General features: G+C 39.3%; 1 protein-coding gene across 2 annotated transcripts in view; it reads right to left on the bottom strand.

Moving 5' to 3' along the window:
* Window positions 1-20,769, bottom strand: part of LOC134219186 (E3 SUMO-protein ligase RanBP2) — a 42,262-nt gene extending 21,493 nt beyond the window's left edge. For both annotated transcript variants that reach the window (XM_062697889.1, XM_062697888.1), the window contains exons 1-2: window positions 20,401-20,769; window positions 155-1,324 (exon numbers count right to left, since the gene is read on the bottom strand). In XM_062697889.1, coding sequence (XP_062553873.1) covers window positions 155-1,324; window positions 20,401-20,469 — 1,239 coding nt within the window. In that variant the 5' untranslated portion in view covers window positions 20,470-20,769. The remainder of the gene's footprint in view (window positions 1-154; window positions 1,325-20,400) is intronic.
* Between the last annotated feature and the right edge of the window lie 1,749 nt (window positions 20,770-22,518).

The following is a 22,518-nucleotide window of genomic DNA, read 5'->3' on the forward strand; positions in this document are numbered from 1 at the left end:
AATAATGGAAAATATTTCATTGTGTTAATGAAGTTTTATCATAACTGGAAGAATTGTGCAAATCGCAACCTTGGGACACATCCTGCGGTGACCAACACTCGATTCGAAATAGCACAATTCTCCGAGATATGATTTTATAAACGTAAAGTCTTACCTGATTGACCAGATCTTCCGCGGTATTCCAAATTTTACTCTCCGTCACACTTTGGATCTGAGCAATCACCGACGCGTCCACACTTTCGTCAATGCAAGATAGTATCGTTCCGCCGGCCTGACAGCACCGAAAACTGGCCTGTTTGTTCCAGTAAGCTACCAATCCCCGCGTGATGTCGTTGGTGTGCTTCAGCCATGGTTCGTCCGAGTCCGGAACGCCACACTGATATGCCAGGAACAGGAGCGGCAAACATTTCGTAGTCACATCTCGCGCTTTGCCGCTGCCTTGCTTCTCATGCTTAAAGAGTAGAGAAGATGAGTGAAGCAGTAGCTGGCCACGGTAGTGGCGGAGAAATTCCTCGGCAAGCTGTTTATTTGGACACGCATTTCGCCCTTTGTCGGCAAATTTGCGTAGGGTCTGGTCCAGTTCAAACAAGAGTGTGGCTATTTCTTTCAGGTTACTCTGCTTGATTGATTGAAGTGACGAATCAGCCAAAAGGTTGAGGTAAATTTGGCGGTCAAGGGTTAAAATGGACAGAAGCCAGTAGTTCCAATTCGATTGGTAGGTGTTGACGTTCTGTTCAACGTACTTGGTCAACATGGATGAGATGGCATTGGTCCATTCGATCGACTGTTGGAACGTTTCGGTAAACTTCATTTCTATATCAAAGCAATATTTGAAAGCATCGTCCATCCTTTTCTCCTCTATGAAATGCTTCACAAGGCGTATTCGCAGACCCGGATCCAGAGGACGAGCTACGATTTCTTTGAGAATAATCTCCTTAATCAGCTTGTTGTCAGTAGTGGTGTCTTTATTTGCCACTTTAAGTTTCAGATTCAGTACGGCTTCATGGTTGATGCGTTCCGTTTCGGCGAGATCGCACCAGTGCTTAGCTTTCGAAAGATTTTTACTAAAGTTATCATCCGACAACAATAGTTTACAAACTTCCGTGATCAATCCGGTTTGTTTGGAATCCAGTTGAAGAGACCGTTGATATGAGGTGATTGCTCTGTCGATTTTTTTCTGCTTCTCGTAACATTGCCCAAGAAGTTTATGACCGGGAGCGCTGTCCTCTTGCACCGTGAGGAAACAGGAAAGCCAATGCTCAGCACTGCTGTACTCGCCTAGTTTGAAATATTGTCGAGCTATCGCCAAACCTCGTAGAAATTTCTGAAAATAGATTTAAAAAAATAAAAATAAATAGTTACCCTGAATTAGCGGTTTATGCCTAATACATATACACCTAGTAGTGGTACCTACTGCCTTGGGTACTGCTTTCCTTGCATTTAGCCAAGACACCAACCTCTTTGGTATGGTTCATCTTTTTGCTAATGATAGCCTTTCGGTACAACAAAGTTGTACCGAAAGGCTATCATTACATTCTGAAAACAAACTTTTTATATAAGTCTCAGAGATCCATAGTGTTATATACCAATCGACTCAGCTTGACGAGCTGAGCAGATGTCTGCCTGTCCGTGTGTATGTGTGTGTATGTATGTTAACGAAAGCTAAGAAAAACATTAGACAACTTTTTATATAGTACTAATCATCATCAATTTTCCAGCAACAAGTTTCTTTCGACAGGGTGCAAAGCCTAGTTGATCACTATTGAGTTTGATAACGGTCGGCCGTTGCGTTTAAAAGTTATAAAGACAATGATACATTGAACCATATTAGCATCATATAAGGTTGGTGTCTTGGCTAAATGCGAGAAAGGCAGTATCACTACTCGGTGAATTAAGTTGGGTTTTGCCTTTCTCGTACTCCAAAATCGAAATTTTTATAGAAGTCTCGGAGACCCATGAACAAATGTCTGTCGGTCCGTGTGTGTGCACGAAACCCGAAAAACATCACCCACTTTTTCATATAGTAATTCTTAACCAATTTTCTCGCAACAAGTTGCATTCGACGGGGGACAAACCGTCGTGTCTATTGAATATAATCACGGTCATTGCGAAGTTATGAAGAAAATGGTGCGTTGAACCATATTAGCTTGGTTGGTTGATTTAGCTATACAACGTTTGCAGAATCTGTGGGTGAAGTTGAAGTCTTCAGAAGACCTACCTGAAGTACGACGAGTGATGACGCTTACAACGATCTTCAATTCTAACCAAATTCACAAGTTCAGAAAGCTACAACGGGTTATGTCAAACGTGATTAGATTTATAAATAAGAGGCGCAGAACATCCGATAACGTCACGAAGTACGCATATATTTAGCAGATTCAGATCATTGGTCAAGGTGAGCGATATTCGTGGGCTTCGTGGTCGTGCGGTTAGCGACGTCAAGCGTCTAGACGCATGTGCTGTGGAGTGTGGGTTCGATTCCCACCCCGGTAAGGAGAAAACTTTTCGTAAAGCGAAAAGCTCTCCACTGGTCCACTGGGTGTTGTGTAAATGTCCTGTCCGTTGTCTCAAGCTAGATGTTAAAGTGTTCGGTCTGTGCGACCTCTGGTCGAAGACGGTGATTCTGTCTTTTTTTAAGGTGAGCGTTATGTTGGAAGACTACGAACACTAAAATCTTGGGTCGACGCTAATGGAATTCTGCGTGTAAACGGTAGAATAAAATATGCCAGCGTTACCTTCGAACAGAAACATCCACCGATCCTTCCTCTGCAGAACATCCCGTGATAAAGCTGTTAATCGAAGCCACCCGCTATGAGAATCTGCACGTGGGTCCTAGCAGTACACTTTCCATCATGAGGCAAAGATTGTGGATCCTAAACGGCCGGAACGCTATTCGGCATCAACTTCAAAAGTGCATTCGTTGCTTCAAGGCTAGACCAGGAGAAACCAAAATCTACATGGGAAATTTGCCAAAATATAGACTATAGTGACACAAGCATATACTTTCTACCGAACAGGAATCGATTTTGCCGGACCTATCGACATTCCAGGAAGCCACAATACGAAAAAGGAAACGTATGCATCACGACAAAATGCATCCACTTCGAATTTGTGTCAAACCTTATTACAAGTTCTTTCATAGCCGACCTGCACCGCTTTGTAAGTCGACGTGGGCTACCTTCTGACATGTTTAGTGACAATGTCAGTGATTTTGCATGTGCAAGCATGTGTAAGCAAGTACAATGGATACACTATGTCCAGGATGTCGAGAAAGTTTCCAACCCGAAAACATCCTAGACCGGACTGAGAATCGAACTCGCCATTTCCGGATTGGCAATCCTACGCCTTTGCTCGCAAGGCTACTGAAGACCCCATATTCAATTCTCTATTTGATCTTATTCAAACTATTTCAAAGAAGTCCTTCCTGAGTAGCTGAAGAAGTTTTTAAAATTTTCGTAAAATTATTGCCTATCTAGGAGAGAGTAGGAGGTTGAGGTTTCGAGTCACTCCAAGACACGTGGATGCTTTTTCGCAAATTTCATATTAATTTGTGCATTCCAAAACATGTGCTTAGCATATGCACAGCCAAGATATTTTCGTACGGCCAAGTTGCCGAATAATATGCATATAGAAATCTGGAAATTATTTTTTTAATAAATTGGCAGAAATGTGTGTATCAATAGCATGGGAGCTTCCTTCTAGAGCGGAAAGGAAATTGAACCATCGTAGAAACATTTCTTGTCTTCCAAAACCTCGACATGTCAATTTTGGTTTCATTTGCTCGAATAATTCTCGAGTTATGCAGATATTCGCGTTTCATTTGTACTCGAACGTATAAGAACCTTCCCCGGCATACTGAGGGTCGTGTGTTTGAGTTCCATCGAAGGAAAGTGGCTACCTCAATACCTTTTTTAAATCAAAATATTCCACATAATGCACATATACACATCTGAGTTTTCAGAACATAGTAAATTAAGGTCCAAGTCAGGTGGCCCAGTACCCGGAAAATAAGCAATTAACTTTGATTGAACTAAATCTCGGGTACTTTTTCAAAACGACGTATGTCGCAAATTGTAAACAAACCCGTTTTCAACAGCATATGGCATCAAATTCATCTAAAAATGTGTATATCTTCAAAGCTACATGAAAATGTGTTTTTAAAAATGTAAATCAATATTTTGCAAAACGGTGTAACATCATTGTTGAAAATATTGCACATACACCGCTTAGCAGAAAATGTACTTTAAAAAGTTTTTTCGAACAACTAAATAGTTTAAAACGTGCATCTGCTTGTACTTTTTCATCACTGATTTCAAAATTAAGCATGTCGCTTAAATATTCTGATTTTCGTTAAGAAAACATTTTACGTTGTTTTTCTGCAGCAAATGTTGTTACGTCGTGTTGTAAGTGTTGCAATTTTTTTGTCGCATGTGCGTGAAACGTTTCAACTTGACGCAACATTTCGACGTATCAACAATGCAGCGTACGGAGCAGCGTAACATTTCGACGAAAGTAGCATGACCTCGTCATACTGACGTATCAAAACGACGTATGTGATTTATCTGGTGCAGAACGTTGTAACATATATTTTTATCAAAATAACTGAAATGTTCACACGCAGTGCAGATTTCAAGGTCAGTGACGATGAACCTTTTCATAATGTATCGTTGAGGTGTATTCAATTGCAATAAAAATGATTAGTTTCTAAATAGGAATAAAAATGAAATCTGAAAACTTTCAAGCTCATTTTCTCAGCTTGATCAAAATGTTACATACGCCGATTTGAAAAAGTTCCCGAGAAATATTTATAATAAATGTCACTCGAAATTGATATCAAAATGATCTAGTGCATTGGGAAAAAGGTCTACCTATTTTTAGTACCTCACACATAACATGTACTGAACTCGAATAATTCCGTTAGAATGCGACTGAGTATAGAATAAATCACTACTTGGGCCTATGGGCCCGATTCCCGGCTCACTGCACAGAAAACTAATGATTTATACTGTTTGGAAGTCGTAGGTTTATGACTGATAATTTTGAAAAAGTCTCTCATTTATCTCGCCCAATATTCAATATTTTTTCACAATTTATTTTACTCCTAATTGAGCCAATTATCTTCTTCTTCTTCTTCTTCTTCTATATATATAAAAATCAATCTATGTATGTATGTTCGCTAACTACTTCTGAACCACTTGGCCGAATTCAACCAAATTTGGTACACACGTTCTCTATCCTCAGGGGAAGTTGACAAAGGGGGTGGGAGGGTCATTTAGAAAAGGGGGAGGGGTTTTGTTTAGAAAACGAACAATTATGTGTAACTTGCATCTCCTAGGGCCGATTTCAATCAAATTTTGTACACATATTCAATATAAGGAGACAACCATATGAGAGTGTAATCTTTGAAAGGGGGGAGGGATCTGGAGGGAGGGGTATGGTTCAGAAAACGGGTAATTCAGAGTAAATTCTGAACCCCTGCACCGATTTCAACCAAATTTGATACAAACATTCTCTACCCTAAACAAAAGATAACAAAGCGGGTGGGGCGGTCATTGTAAAAAAGGGAGGGTATGGGGGAGGGGTTGTCTTTATAAAACGAGCAATTCAGTGTAACTCCCAACCCCAGTACCCATATCAACCAAATTTTGTACACATATTCACTAAGAGTAGTCGATCATATGGAAGTGTAATTTGGTAAAGAGGGGAGGGGCTGGGGGAGGTATTGTTCAGAAAACAAGCAATTCAGTGTATCTTTTGAACCCCTGGACCGATTTCATCCAAATTTGGTACACACATTCTCTATCCTAAGGAGAAAATAACAAAGGGTGGTATGATCATTGGGAAAAAGGGATGGTAAGGGGAAGGGTTGTATTTAGAAAAGAGCAATTCAGTGTAACACCTAACTCCCAGGACCGATTTCAACCAAAATTGGTGTACACATTTTCTATCCCAAGGAGAAGATAACAAAGGAGGTGGGAGGGTCATTGGGGAAAAAGGGAAGTTATGGGGAAGGGGTTGTCTTTAAAAAATGAGCAATTCAGTGTAACTCCCAGGATAAATTACAACCAGATTTGGTACACTTATTCTCTATTTTTGGAAGATGTTTATTGAAAAGGTAGAAGGGCCAAACAAATATATAAAAATAGATTGATACAAAGGAACAATTCTATGAGCGGTAGATCTACCTCTGTGGGTTTTGTGCTACAGCATTGGACATTAAATTGAATAATTTACTTTTCAGTCCCTAGCAAAGCCGAATACATATAGCTATTAGCTATCTATATATCTCGGATACTTATTCAACGTATGTGACGTATGTGATTTTGTAAACAAAAATTTAAACGTTGATTTCTGCAATCTGATAGCACTCCCACGCAAACCATCGCCACATACAGCTAGGGGAGGTTTCGGCTACATGTTCGTTGTGTTGGTTTGCGTAGGAGTGCCATCATATTTGACAAATAGACGTATGCATCGTTGTTTACAAAATCACATACGTCCTATTGAATAAGTACCCGGGATATATAAAACTCAATGTTTGTATGTTTGTGGGTATGCTCCAGCCTAACTTCTGAACCCATTATTGTATTGTTTAGTTATCGATCAATTTAACCATGTATCGAAATTATGGTTGCCCAGTGACAAGCAATGATTAATGTGTTTCCTTCTGGATGGTGAATGTGATCCCTTCTTTAAAATAGACGTTTGCCCGGAATAAGGCATCGGTGGATGTTTTTCCTTCTTTAGAAATAAACGTTTGCCCGGAATATGGCGATTATGGGTTTGCTCCCTTCTTCAAAACCAGTCAATGTTTTCAAATGAAATCTGCCTTCTTCTGATCAAATGATGAAGTATCGATAAGAAAACGCAATTATCCTGTTGACCAATTGGTTTATTCATTTTCCGATTGTGAAAAAAAAACTGCGAATCAAACTGGCAATTCCGAGCAAGGCCGGGTACATAAAGCTAGTAAAAAATATAAATGTAGATATCAAACATTTGCTCTTCGTTGAAACACCACTGAGCCGGAGTGAATCTTTCCACTTGATAAAACGGTATCATCAAATAAACACCTACCTGAAAATCGTCACAGTGCTCGATATTATTGCTTGAAGCTGTGGTGATTCACAACAATTCAAGACAAAATTTTCAAAACGACTTATCTGCTTTTGTAAACAAAGATTCAAACGACGATTTGACGAATCTGATAGCTCTCCCACGCAAACCAACACCATCAACAGGTAGCGGAAACCTTCACCTACCTAATGGTGGCGTTGGTTTGCGTGGGAGAGCTATCTGATTCGTCAAATCGTCGTTTGAATCTTTGTTTACAAAAGCAGATAAGTCGTTTTGAAAATTTTGTCTTGAATTCTAAACTCACGCACTTCAATCCTTCCTATTTGTTCGTATCACTAGAACTATCACTATCACTATAAACATATTGGAGTAAAATCAGCAGTAACATTCCTTTTTCCAGCTGTTCTAGATTTATATTTTATACCAGTCAACTGTCAAAAAAATAAAACTGGTATAACTCAGTTCTATTTTCTGCAAATTTTGAACCACGAATGAATCACGAGATCATTTTTCAATTGTTTTGGTGTATGAATGCGTAATTAAATCTACGGGTCAACCCACTTTGCAATTAAGGCGCCTTCCACAACACAATGATTTCATTTAATTGAAAATTTAAAAAACATAAATGGAACACTGCTGGGGAGTTTGTTTTGTTTTGCTCCAGATTCAAACTAGAATAGTGGTCGAAAATTTGGAATGAAACTGAATCACTACTGATTTCACTCTTAGAATACATTTAATCATGTATCATCAAACCATTAGCATTGTTACGATGTAATTCGTAGATTGGACACTACACTAGTGATACTCATATTTTAATTTTGATATCCTAGAATGCTATCAGAAATCAAGGAGGGGGGTGATCCTTGATTCCAGTCTTAAACAAAAATAACAAAAGCATTACACCTCTTGGCCTCGCCCATTTTCACCGTAACTAGGGTTCCTGTCCTGTCCTGGAAGTGTTGATGTGGTACTTACTTAACGAGAGGCCACCGACTAAGCGACACCCTCATAAGTACCACGGAGTTGGATAATGAGGAAGGTATTCGTTGGGTCAGGATTCGCCTGTTGCTGGCAATGTAACCGTGAGAGATCTTACCCCGTAAAAAACTCAAAGGTGCAGCCCACTCGGGTTGTACGCAAAGGTGACGTAGGACTACGTAGCTATTCGAAAATGATGGTATTTACCATAATAATTTGTCTCGTTTTATTAACATTGAGCAAACTGCTCGGAGGCCAACTCAATCAAGAAGTCGATTAGTTGTTCCCAGTTGGATGGACTTTGAATCTCTAACGGTGGAATTAACATGACTCATCGGCCGCTAAAGCCACTCGACTGGCTTTCAGTCGGGGACATCACAATCCTTACTTTGCCACGTACGCTCACATCGCGGGCGAAAATCAAACGTTGCAAATAAATATATTTCCGTTTGGTTTCACGTCACTGCTTATTTCTCCTTTATTTCGTCAATTTTTGAGGACGATGTCCTCCAAAAAGGCCTTTATACAAAAGGTTGATCCGACAATCCGATATGAACTTTCTTCAAAGTTCAAAACTCAATCGTAACTAGCGAATTTGATAGCGCATCGGAGGGAGATGATGCAGTAAATTTGAATGGATGGAATCACTAACAGCAATCAAGCTACCACGCCAAACCCGATCCCACCGAAACAATTCATTTTCGCAATAACCTTTTCTTATCATAAAATTCTGGTCCTGAGAAGAACCATTTTTCATTTCCCAATGCGACTTTCTAATAACTAACTGCATCCAAACGCTTTCCGGCACCTTGCGTTGAAACTGTCCGACCGCCACCTGATGATTTTTCGCTCAGCCTCCAAAATTTGGAATAAATTTTCCGCATTGCCACTGCCACCCCACGCCTTCGTGCTGCTGTGTCCGCTCCGCTGCATTAAATGTCGAAAAGCTCTTTGTGGAATCCCGATCAAAATGGCTCGCGCGCGCCGAACAGCAGCTTTCTTGTATTTAATAAATTAAACCAGTAAGCCCCGCCTCTTTGTGATCTGATATGAGTGTTAACGTAATATGCACTCTTAACGATTAATGAAGGGGCGGGGCTAACGGAGCTACTTCATTAGGTATAAGAAAGCTGCTTTTTCGGCACGTGCGAGCCATTTCGATCGGGATTCCGCAGACAACGGACCGTTCGGAGAATGACAAATTCTAAGAATCCAATGAAACTTTCTCGCAAGATTCTGAAGCGACAGCGACTAAGCTACCACGCCAAACCCGATGCTACCGAAACAGTCCATTTCCGCAATTAACTTTTTCTTTTCGTAAAATGTTGGCCCTGAGAAGAACCAATTTTCTTTTCCCAATTCCCATTCCAATAACTAACTGCATCCAATCCAATCGTGTAAACTTGCAGCATGGCCACACTGCCACCCACTTCGTGCTGCTGTGTCCACTTCGCTGCATCGAATGTCGAACCGCCTTCTGTGGAATTCCGATCAAAATGGCTCGCGCGCGCCGATGGATGGAATCACTAACAGCAACCAAGCTACCACGCCAAAACCGATGCCACCGAAACAGTCCATTTTTGCAATTAACTCTTTCTTTTCATAAAATGTTGGTCCTGAGAAGAACCAATTTTCTTTTCCCAATGCTCCTTTCCAACTAACTGACACCACAATTTGTAATCAATTTTCAGCATCGGCACTGGCGGTGCGGGATCGCCACAGTACTATTTTTATGGTCAACCTTTTCTTCATATGAAATTCTGGTTCGTTGAGGTTGAATGATCTGCAGCAACACATCGAGCACCACCACCAATGCGACGGATTTTCTTTGAAAATGTCATTAGCACCTCCGTGATGCTGTGTGCGCTCCGCTACGATCGCTTTGATGCGTCTGCTATGCGTAAAATCTTGTTCAAACTGAGGATTAGATCCAAACCCGCAAGTGATTGATTTTTGATGTCTGTGCTAGTGATGCATGTACGTGATTGGTTAGTTTACCTATTTCCAAACTTTTTATGAATTTTCGATAATAAATGGTTAAAAATCAGTATTTTCGAATAAATACAAAGAAGCGTTGACTCATCCTTGATCGAATGGTCCAAAAAAATTTAAAATCCATCGAGAAACGGCTTAGATATTAAAGTTTAAAGTCTATCATATTTTCGTGACGGTCCCCGATTTTCGCAATCGTAAAGTGTACCCCAATATAGAAAACACAGACGTAGTCCTACGTCAAAAATTTGCTGTTATAATATAACCATTCACGTATCTCATTGACATGTTTTTGGTAATGAAATGAGTTTCTACTGCAATCAATGAGATAAATTAATAATAGAAAAGTTGAACCTCATTTTTCTCGGTTCAGCATTGTTGGCTTTTCGGCCCTAATCATATGTTGCTCGGGAGATCACATCGGCCCAAGAACTTTTAGCCGCACCATCCTGCTAAAAGGCCAGGAGCCTTTTTTAGTATGAAAATAATCCCTTATCGTTAATAGGAAAACTGTAATACGTTGACGCTATCATGTTAGGGTAGAGAACCATTTGGGCAGTATCCCCTATTCCCGAGCGCATTACAACCGAATTACTTGTTTTTTAGTACATGGTTAGTTCCTGTCGATATCTAGTGATGTACAAACAATCAAGCCATTTGGTTGGAACGCGGTCGAGTTATTAATGTTGTGGACGGGAATAGGGGGTGCTGCCCAAATGGTCCCGCTCCCTATTTATAATTCTCTCGATTTCAAAAAGTGAAAAAAAAATGTTTTGGGGAATTTGAATGAGTGAATATAATATCTTCTCAACCAAATAAACATTATTATGATTAATACCATCTGGCATCACGTTGTCGCGTGCCGTGCATATTTTTGTTTACGTCGCATTTTCTACCGTCAGGTGAGATAATGAGAGATAAAGATGTTGAGAGATTGAGTGAAAAGCGCTTATGCCGGGAATTGAATTGAAGTATGTCGGAAAAGCAATCACTGTGACTGAAATACGTGTTACACCTGGCTAAATAAAATCAAATAAAAGCTTTTTCAAAGGATGTTTTGAAAGAATAGCTATTTTTAGGCAGATGTGGATTCCATTGCAGTATTACACACCCCCCCCACAACTTGACATTTCGCCTTAGTTTCGCGTACTCACTTGCAAATCGCAGATGGCGCTACGAAACATAAACAATGGGTCATCCTTCATAGCCACACTTTTCCTCCGTAGAAACCATGTTTTTTGTTTCGTCATTTTCGTTTCACTATGCCTTGTTGTTGAAACTATTATGAATAATTATCCATTGTTTCAGAAAAAATGCACCACTGATTCAGTTCAGGTAACACTATTTCGCAAGAACCACAGTTGATTTTTACTGCGCGCATGTCAAAATCAAACGGGTTTATTAAAATAACCCTCAGAATGATTTCCACCGCAACATTTTTTTTCTGTGTATACAAAATTAAAAATCAAAAGGATGTGTTCCCAAAGGTGGCAACAAGACGTAATAGATTTCCGATAATTTAAACAAAACTCGCCGAAGTAAGTATTTCACGGTTTGTATTGTTAAATTTTCCCTATTAATAGTTTAAATACATAAAACATGAGCAATTCGCAGTACAATGTCTGTTGGCTTGTATAGTTACTCACGTTTAGTGTCTTCGTCTAGTCCGTTACGTCCGGAATGCGGTCTCGTACGGTAGCTTTCAATACCTGTTTGTTATGTATTATTGATTATGCTATAAATGTTCCAATCAACTTAATCGTAGTTACCTTGCTATATGCTCAAGATTACAAACTATGTTTGAGCTTTTGTCTTGGACTGAACTGTGATCCTCCTATCTATGATAAGTTTAGGATAAGTTTGTGTTTCTTACACATTAGGTTTATCGTAGGTTTTTATTTCTTTTGTTTACCTGCTATATATGTTATTTTCTCAATAATCCACTTCCTATTCGTTTAAGCTAAGCAAATTGCACGTAAACTAATCTAGTGCCAAGAAAAATAGCAGATCAATATGTGAAAAACTAATAATTTTAGCCAATCTAATCCAATTACTTTCAACGACTCTGTTATGGTTTTATTATTGTTATCTAACTACCCATCTATCTCTTACTCATTGAACGTGTCTGACGTTTCTCTACTTCACTATCTTCATCTCGCTGCTGTAGTGATGGTGAGTTCCATTGAGCTCGTTGGGACGAGGGTGCGTTCACAGTTGATGGAACAGGATGAATCACCCATTTTGAATTAGATTTTTATAAGCTATTTTAAAAAGCGACATCTCCCGTTTACATTTATATAATAACGTTACTTCCCTCCTATGTTGTATGTCCAACCCAGTTCACCCATCAGTTAGTTCTTCACAAAACATATTCTATCTGCGAATTCTTTATAAATGTCCATGTTATGCGCTGCTATCGGACGCATAAATGTCACATGTTACATTTTAACATTTTTGAGGTTTTGATGTCTATCGTCATAATTTGATACGTATTTTTGAAATATTTTGTCAAAACAGAGGTTTTATTCTAGAAAACTCGAAAGAAATCTGAAGTCAATTTGTCACATTCGAACAAATGGGCGCATACTTGTCACACCGGGATAAATGGACGCATATTTGACACACTACAAAAAATATAACAATCACACAAAAAGACACATGGCACTGCGTGATGTGTCCTGAGACCGTCCATAAAATATACCATACTTTTAGGGTCATCTACAATCCACGTGGGTAGATTAGAAGGGTGGCTGGTAAGTATGCAAGGTCTTTCCCTACTTTCAGAATTTATATGGACGGTTGTCCATATAGGGTAGGTATTATATTGTCTAGAACCTCTCCAAGTAAAACGTGAACGGCCTTTTGGGAGAAGGCGATATAAAACTGTGACATAATTAAAATATTCAAGGGCCGTAAAAAAGAGAGAATTCTCTTCGTCGACTTCCTCTCTTTCGAATAAAAGTGACAAGCAGGGGATTTCTTTGCAGTTTATCACCTCAGAACGCAAGATTGCATTGTTTTCTATCATTCTGAGATGATAAACCACAAAGAAATCTGCTGCTTGTCACTTTTATATAAAAGAGGGGAAGTCGAAGAAGAGAATCCTCTCTTGCGACATTCCCCCTAATTCCAGATAGAGCTTGATTTCTTCGTCGGAAGATCAATGAAAAACGAAACTACTTCTTGGAAAACAACTTTTAGGAGTATTTGAGGTCTTTACTGTTGATATTGTTTGCGTATCCAAGTTCATAACGGCCTTTTTCAAACACCACTTTCGCATGGAATCCACGTACGGGCGTTGCTTGCAGTGGTTTATCGTATACTCCAAAACGATGAGCTTTGAAGAAGTCAGTTGCTTGCATACCAAGTACGTCAACATTGTTCTTTGCATTGCCAACCACAGACTCGAAGTTTTCACAACTGATTGAAACAAACGCCGCATGGAAAGAGTCAGCGGCCATTAGCGTATGTCAGTAGGGTAATCGGGGGTCTGCTGTTTTGGTTGTGTTTTCGTAGTGTAGATGCAGTCTCGTTTCTTCTGCTTGTCGTTTATGAAACTGTCATTGTGGAACGCACCTATCTCTTGAGTCGAGTCAAGTACGAGACACTGAAGACGGCCTTACTGTTGAGGTCGAAATACGTATCTGTCAAGATACAATAAAGTGGTGGAGTTCAATGGGATTGTACAAACTCGTCTTATGACACGCACATTTAGAAGCTGAAATGTTTTCCAGTTATTTAACTTTTCAAATTTAGTGAAAACTTTTCCTTTCTCTCTATGTTTATTGATTTTGATGAATTGTGAAAAAGTATTATTTGATGTCTCTTTTTAAAACTGAAACATTTTAATATTGTTCTAGATGCTAAATTGTTTTTGATGCATATTATTAAGGAGAAAAAAAGAAAAACAAACCTTTCCCAATCATCCCAATTAACGAAAACGTGCGCGCGTGCCCTTTCGGCAAAGCACAGCCCGACACGACTGAGTCTAAACCGAACGTACGTCGCGTCGTTGATTGTTCTCACAGCGCGTCGAACGGGTTGGACTCCTGCACAACATAGCAGAACTCGCATCTAAACGTGCCTGCTTCGCAAGCGAAAGAGAATGATGTGAGGAAACAATAGAGGTAATAACAGTGGCGTCGCGTAACCTCACTTTTTACCTGTGCACTGACCCGAAAAATGAAAATTTTGATCTTTCTACAGCCCAAATGGAAAATAAAATTATCAGAATCGTTTAAACTAATCAAAATCTAGTCATTCTATACATTTCCGCACAAAAATTCCTTAAATTTCAATCCAGTGCACAGGTAGATTGAGGTTAGGGAAACGCCACTGGGTAATAAACTTTACTAACAGTAGGGGTGATCGGGGCAATATGGGCCACCTAAGGAAATCGTTCCGAAAAGCGCTGAAAAGCTCAAAAAACATCGTTCAAATGTAGTTAACTTATACTACAGAATGTTACCTTTCATATTACGTCGATGAATGACGAAAAATGCGTTTGGATATTGTTGGAATGCACTTTTGAAAATGTATTGATTTCAATGTGTGTTCCCGACTATACGGGGCAATATGAGCCACCATTTGGGGCAGTATGGGCCACCCTTCCAAAACCTTTATTTAGGCGAAAAAAGTATCGTAATATGGAAGAATATGATATTCCTACAACAGTTGTGAGTATTCCATACCAAATAAAATGAAAAAACTGCACAACAGCGGACTAAACTGATTTGCCACTCTTCACCGTTTGAACAGCCACATTTCAATTGGTCAATGGTCATTTTTTCTGTTTCTATCGCAATAATGCGCTGTTATAATTTTTTCGTAATGAATCTTTTACATATATGATAATATTCTTGTATTTGACTATGTACTGAAATTTGAACTTGTTCGCATTTTAAGGAAAGGTTTCTTGATCTATGCAGGTATGCCCATATTGCCCCATAGATACTAGTTTTGGGGAAAAAAGTTTTATGATAAATTCAGATTTGTGTCAATATAAACATGTGTGCACAAAATTCAATTTTAATATATCTTTTGATTGTGGTGTATTTTTGACCTGTATTTTAATCAGTTTTGTGTCAAAACCTTATTTAAAACTTGAAATCTTATAATAATTTTGCCTATGCAACGAAAATTTACATTTTATTTTTATGTTTGAATTGAATTTTAATGCGGTTTTCACGTTGATGCACATGTGTAGCATCCTCTTAAAGATCATATAACTTTTACATGATAAAACTTATTAATAAGCTCAAAATGAGGGTGGCTCATATTGCCCCGTATGTCCATATTGTCCCTACTGCCCCTTTAGTATCAAGTTTATTACCTCTATTGAGGAAACGGAGAAAGCTGGCAACGCTCACGCTGGTTCTCCGCGCGCGGAGAACGAGTGAGCATACCACACTGCTAAAAAAGTTTACACACAAAAGACTTTGAAATATGTATGCTCTTTTGACAATAAAGTATTCAATTTTGACTTCAAAGTACGCTTTTTCGTGGGAGAATGGGACTACACACAAAAAGGAATAAATATTATGGACAATTATGACTATCTTTTATTCACAAATGATTAACATTTATGCATAAAAACAGGAAAAGTGTGTAAAACTTTTTATGCATAAAATTTTACTCCTTTTGTGGGTAGTCCCATTCTCCCGGAAAAGAGTGTATTTCTGCCCAAAAGAGCATACTTTCAGCTGTGCGTGCAAGGAGGAAATTATTTCAAAACATTTGTCATGGCGCAAAACTTTGAATTTGACTTCTGGCAGCGCTGCTGTTGGTTCTTTATTATGAATCGTACGACGACAGGCAAAAGCTTTCTATGTGATGTGGTGTTTTCCGTCGGAGAAACGCATATTTTGCTGCAATTTTACTGTACGCCAAGCATGTGGCGTTGAGTTGATCTTTCTACGCAATTTTTTGTTTCGTAAGATGTTAAATCATCATTGGAAATAGTTTCCTACTTCTGAACTAAAAATGGTTACCTGTTCCATGAACAGGTGAACGTATAGACGAGGCGCCCCTGTTTTTAACCACAGCGGAATGACCATCGAACTGTCAAATTTTAACCAAAAGTTAAACGAATCGGTGAAACGGTTCACAGCCTACACGCACAGTAGAAAGTATGCTCTTTTGGGGAGAAATACACTCTTTTGCGGGAGAATGGGACTACCCACAAAAGGAGTAAAATTTGATGCATAAAAAGAATAAGTTTTATACATTTTTCTTGTTTTTATGCATAAATGTTAATCATTTGTGAATAAAAGATAGTCATAATTGTGCATAATATTTATTCCTTTCTGTGTGTAGTCCCATTCTCACACGAAAGAGCTACTTTGAAGTCATAATGAACCGCCTGCTTTGAGCGTACTTACAGCGGAACACTAGGAGTTAACTTTCTGAAATTAGTATGGCGAAAGGCATCTAAGGTTTGATTTCTCAAAATTAAGCACCTTAATCGAAAAAATATTTGGTAGGCGTAGTAGCGGACACCATTCTTCATAACCGGTACCAAATGGTCCAATGCACCGAATGAACACAATGACGTTTGAGACGGGCGCTGTTTACTAAAAATGAACACTTGCATGAACTCGATGAATGAAAAAGTATTTATTCTTTGTAAACAGCGCCCGTCTCAAACGTCAATGATGAACTCGGTGCATTGGACCATAGTTTTTCATGAAAAGTTCCTAATTTTGAGAAAACCCGCGTTAGATGTCTTTCGCCATACAAATTTCTGGCGGTTAACTCAGGCTGGCTATTTGCGCCTGGATGTGGAAGCGGCGGGTAGAAAATCAGCCATTGCCAATAATTCATTGAATACTTTATAGTCAAAAGAGCATACTTCAAAGTCTTTTGTGTGTAAACTTTTTTAACAGTGTAAGTAAGTTTGACAGAACCACCTGAATCAATTTTTTGGGGTTCACTGACAATGTACTGGAGCTGTCAAGTTGCTCACAGCCTCACAGGTTGGTATTACACCACCCAGCAATTTCAGCAAACGTTGTTTCCTGTCATAAATATCAATAATAATTAAATAATGCAGTCGTACGGATGTTAGGCCGGGAATGAGGTAAGAAACCCATTGGCGTAACTACCTCCGATGCCTAGGGGGGGCTATAGCCCCTTTATATTTTTTCTCTTTTTGAAAATTCTCGAACATTTTAACATCTCATCAAGTTATCAGCGGTAATATGACAAATGCAGTCCAACCACCTAAGGCAATTGCGGATCCATCACACTCATTCATATTATTCTCTTTTCTCAAGCACGTGCACGTGTGCACGTGTGAGCAACAACTCACAGTCTATGTTTAATTGCGCTCGACTAGCGTCAGGCAGTGGATATATTTGCATACTTCATAAATATTCTGTCTATCTTAAATGAAAAAAAAAAAAAATGGTGCAACTTTCAATGGATTCCGCCGAGAATCTTCCAAGAATTCTGATAAGAATCCTTTAGTGATCCTGACTGGAACGTTCCAGGGACTCAGACGGGAATCTCTAGATATTTCGACATGAATCCTTCAAGAATACCGATGGGAGCCTCCAGGGATCATGGAGGGAATCTACCAGAGATTTCGGAGGGAATGTTTTAGGAATTCCAACGTAAAAATTTCAAGGATTCCGACGTGAATGTTCCAGGGATCCTTCGCCCTCCAGGAATTTCGACGGGAATATTTCAGGAATTTGAAGGGGAATATTCCAGGGATTTCGTCGAAAACCCTCCAGGAATTCCAATATGATGGTTTCAGGTGTTTCATGAGCAATGTTCCAGGGATGAAGACGCATATCGTCGAAGGATTCCGAAGCAATCCGTTGATGGACTTCGAAGAAAATCGTCGAGAGACTCCGAATTAATCCTTCAGTTATTTCGAAAAGAATCCTCCAGCGATCCCGAAGGGAATCCTCCAAGGATGTTGAAGCAAATCGTTGAGAGCTTCCGATGCAAATCATCAAAGGATTTCTAAGCAAATCGTCGAATGGTTCCAGAAAAAAATCGTTAAGGGACTCTGAACAAAATCTATGAGAAATTCTTAAGCAAACCGTCGATGTATTCCGAAACGAAACGTCGAATGATTCTGAAGCAATTCTTCGCGGGATTCCGAAGCTAATCGTCATCCGGATTCCTTATCTTCTAGAGATCCCAACGCAGATCATTTGCAAAACGTCGAGAGACTCCGAATTAAAACTTCAAAGGATTACGTAGCAAATCGCCGAAGGATTCTGATTTGTCAAGGAATTCTTAAACCAATCTTAAAACGAATCTGGAGATATTCCGGAGCAAATCAACGAGAGATTCTAAAGCAAATCCTCCATGGATTTTAAAGGGTATTTTTCACAGATTCCCAAGGATATTGCTTAACAATACTGGAAAGAATCCAGTAGGAATTCTTCTGGATTACGATTGGAATACTTCGATAAATCCGAAAAGAATTCTTTAGAGATTGAAGTGAGAATTCTTCTCGGATTCTGATGAGAATCCTTCTCGGATGCTGATGGGAATCTTTCTCAGAATTCAGAAAAAGCTAATTTTACTTCCACTCTTTTCATTAAGTATGATAGAGTGAATATGAGTGTCTCTTTAGTCTTCAAACTTTTTCGGTAATTCATTATGCTATATGTATGTTCAGGGAATCAATTTTTTTGGAATGCGCTTGCGAAACAAGCGACAAAAGAGAAACAACGACAAAGCTTTGTTTTTGTCGGAGATAATAATGACAAAGATCCGAATTTTTTTGTCAGCAACAAAAAAGAAGACAATCTTGTTGCTAACTTTTCATCTCGTTATTTTGCTTTATTTCTAGAGAAAATTTCGGTTTTATGCTGTCACAGTTTCTGGTTTTATGGAAATATTCGAGATTCGAACAATGATTACAAAATTAGCATCGTATTTTCGGAAATATCAGAGCGCGCAAGGCAAATGATTCTTGTCATATTGTGCTCGGGTTCGGATAAAGGTTTGTCGCTAGGTGCGTTTGTCAGTAACAAACTCTGTTGATGACAAAGAGTATATTGTTAGGCGTTGCTCGAATATTGATTCCCTGTGTATGTTGGAAACTGATATCACTGCCAACTAACTTATCAAATCCTAGGAGGGGGGCTAATTTTTTTCTAGGGAGGGCTAAGCCCCCCCTAGCTCCCCCTTATTTACGCCAATGAAGAAACCCTATACTAACTGGTTATCGTTGAAAATAAACAAACAATAATTAATTAATGATTTTTGTGTGTGTTACTTCTACGTGAAAAGTTAAACGATTTAAAATGATATGGAAATGCTAATATCATCTTCCAAACTTAGACGTACATGTTCATGATAGAATTAGAGGCAAAAGTATAGAATTGATAGTTCCGTTAGGATACGGCAGGCATGAAGAATGGTTTTTATAGAAGTCGATTTGAAAGCGAGCGGAGGGCAATATTTGTGATGGCACATATCGCACAACCTTCCTTCTGCCAAGCTCCCGTATTAAGGGGGAGGGAAGAATATCAGTGTGGAAGCTAATGTGGAGATATATCAGCTTCCACACTGATATTCTTCCCTCCCCCTTCATACGGGAGCTTAGCAGAAGGAAGGTCGTGCGATATATGCCATCACAAATAGGGAGCAAGACCATTTGGGCAGCACCCCCTATTCCCGTCCGTAACATTAATAACTCGACCGCGTTCCAACCAAATGGCTTGATTGTTTGTACATCACTAGATATCGACAGGAACTAACCATGTACTAAAAAACAAGTAATTCAGTTGTAATGCGCTCGAGTAATGAACGTTGCTGACGGGAATAGGGGGTACTGCCCAAATGGTTCTCTACCCTATTGCCCTTCGCTCGCTTTCAAATCGACTTCTATAAAAACCATTCTTCATGCCTGCCGTATCCTAACAGAACTATCAATTCTATACTTTCGCCTCTAATTCTATCATGAACATGTACGTCTAAGTTTGGAAGATGATATTAGCATTTCCATATCAAACAATAATATTGACAATAATTATTATTAAATTACAAATACGCAAAGGAATTTTGAATCCAGTTTAGGGCTGCAAGATTCTCTAATAAAGACACACACAAAAAAGGAGTTTGAAAAGAGGGTCTGCTCTAGACCCATTTACCCTATGTAGAGATGTTGATTCGATCAATCCCTGCGAAACCATAACCTCAAAGCCACAAAATGACGAAATGCCGCTACTGTCAAGGTCTTTTGTACTCTCATCGTCACTGTTGCGACAGAGCGTCGCAGCGGAAAAGAAAAAAAAACTTCCCAGAATCAAAATTAGACCAACTAAGTCATTAAAAATGTTACTTCCGATTAAAATATTTTTAATTCCATTGTAAAAAACTTACCTCATGCTCCGGCAATTTCGCTAGCGACGTTTTAACGTGCCGATCAATATCCTTTTTGGTGGAGAACATTCTCAGTGATGTCGGCACCGAGCCCAACTTACGGTGCCAGCAAATTTGAAATCTTTTCTCACTTCACAACGCACCGAAAACGGGTTAAATCAGCACTTTTTCTCTGCAAATCACACTCGTCCGTAGGAAATATTCCTGTTTTATCACGAAAAACTACAAACACTGCGTCGCACTCGAGGGCAAAACCGAAATTTTCTCTTTTCGACCGTGAGTTTTTTTTCGACGTCTGCAGTACGATGGTGTGCTTTTCCGTTCACTTCGCGATACTTCTTCACTTTATGGCGGTCGTTTTCGGTTTGAAAGTTGAACTCGTTCGTGTGCGACTCGCACGGTGAAGTTCGAAAAAAACGAAACAACAAACTGTCACTGGTGGGCTACTGCAAAAAAGATGGATTCGAGAATGAATTTTCGAGCATGTAAAATTAGTTTGATTTCATGCACACGGTAAGATCAAACTTAATTTTTGAGTAATGTTCGGTTTGGGTTTTTAAATTTTGAAAAACATGTTGATTATTTTTTATTCATTTGCCGCTTTGATGTTGCATTGAAGAAGAAGAAGCAGAAAGATGATAATCAAAAATATTTCCACGGGAATGTATACGAAGCTGTTTATAAAATTTTTCTAAAAAATTCTGAGCATACCACAACTTTAAGGTAGCCTCACACCTCGGGAATGAATTATTGGCAGTGGCTGATTTTCTACTCGCCGCAGTCACATCCAGGCGCTATAGTATATGTACAAAATAGCCAGCAAGAGTTAACCGCCAGAAATTTGTATGGCGAAAGACATCTAACGCTGGTTTTCTCAAAATTAGGAACTTTTCATGAAAAACTATTTGGTATCGGTTATGAGGGATGGAGTCCGCTACTACGCCTACCAAATGTTTTTTCGATTAAAGTGCTTAATTTTGAGAAATTGAACCTTAGATGCCTTTCGCCATACTGATTTCAGAAAGTTAACTCCTAGTGTGCCGCTGTAAGCACGCTCAAAGCAGTCGATTCATTTGGTCCGCGGATTTTTTCCCCATGTATTTTTGCATATGCGATGTTTTTGGAATTTGGGCACGGAAAATAAAAATCCCGGCCCCCTTTAAAATACACAGGGACCAAATTCCGGCGGAAAATTTTCCCGAGATGTAAAGGCTGCCTTACATCTCGGGAAAATTTTCCGCCGGATTTTTGGCCCCGTGTATTTTAAATGGGGCCGGAATTTTGATTTTCCGTGCCCAAATCCCGAAAACATCGCATATGTAAAAATGCATGGGGAAAAATTCCGCGAACCAAATTCCCGAGGTGTGAGGCTACCTTAAGGAGCCTTTAAATGGGGACTTTTTTTACTCATTAATGAGTTTCCGAGATTATCCGTGTATAAAGTATGGTCCAATGCACCGAGTTCATCATTGACGTTTGAGCGGTGCGCTGTTTACTAAGAATGAATACTTTTTCATTCATCGAGTTCATGCAAGTGTTCATTTTTAGTAAACAGCGCCCGTCTCAAACGTCGTTGTGTTCATTCGGTGCATTGACTTATTAGGTTCTGCAGCATGACGTCACAAATGAATTCGGTCCTCGTCAAATGAACTTTTTTGACAGTTCAGTAGTACTTTCCACTGACTCCGACGAGGACTCCGACAAGGTTCGAGTTCGTGATTGGTTGGCTGCCCCCGAGTCCAACGCGAAGTACTACTAATCTGTCATCAGTTTGAGGTTAGATACAGACGCTGCAGAACCTAATTAGGCTTTGGTCCGATTCGTGAATCAAAATCGAATTAAACTTAAAAGTGACAGCGCAGACAGACGTTCAAGTTCGACTCACTAACTTGTGTAAAAAACATGGCCGACGGATTGCCAAGTAGCAATAAGCGAAGAGATGGCGCCACATGTCAAAACGGCAAACCCGGCAAACGTTATTTGTCGTTTTGTTTTGATTTTTGATTTCGTCAAAATCTTTTAGTTTCTTGATCGGATCTGCTCGATGGGACTCTTAATAAAAATGCATGATCACGCACACACGCGCTTTTGAAAATGAATCTAAAAATGCTAGCACGC

The sequence above is a fragment of the Armigeres subalbatus genome, chromosome 3 (assembly GCF_024139115.2).
Source record: "Armigeres subalbatus isolate Guangzhou_Male chromosome 3, GZ_Asu_2, whole genome shotgun sequence".
NCBI lineage: Eukaryota > Metazoa > Arthropoda > Insecta > Diptera > Culicidae > Armigeres > Armigeres subalbatus.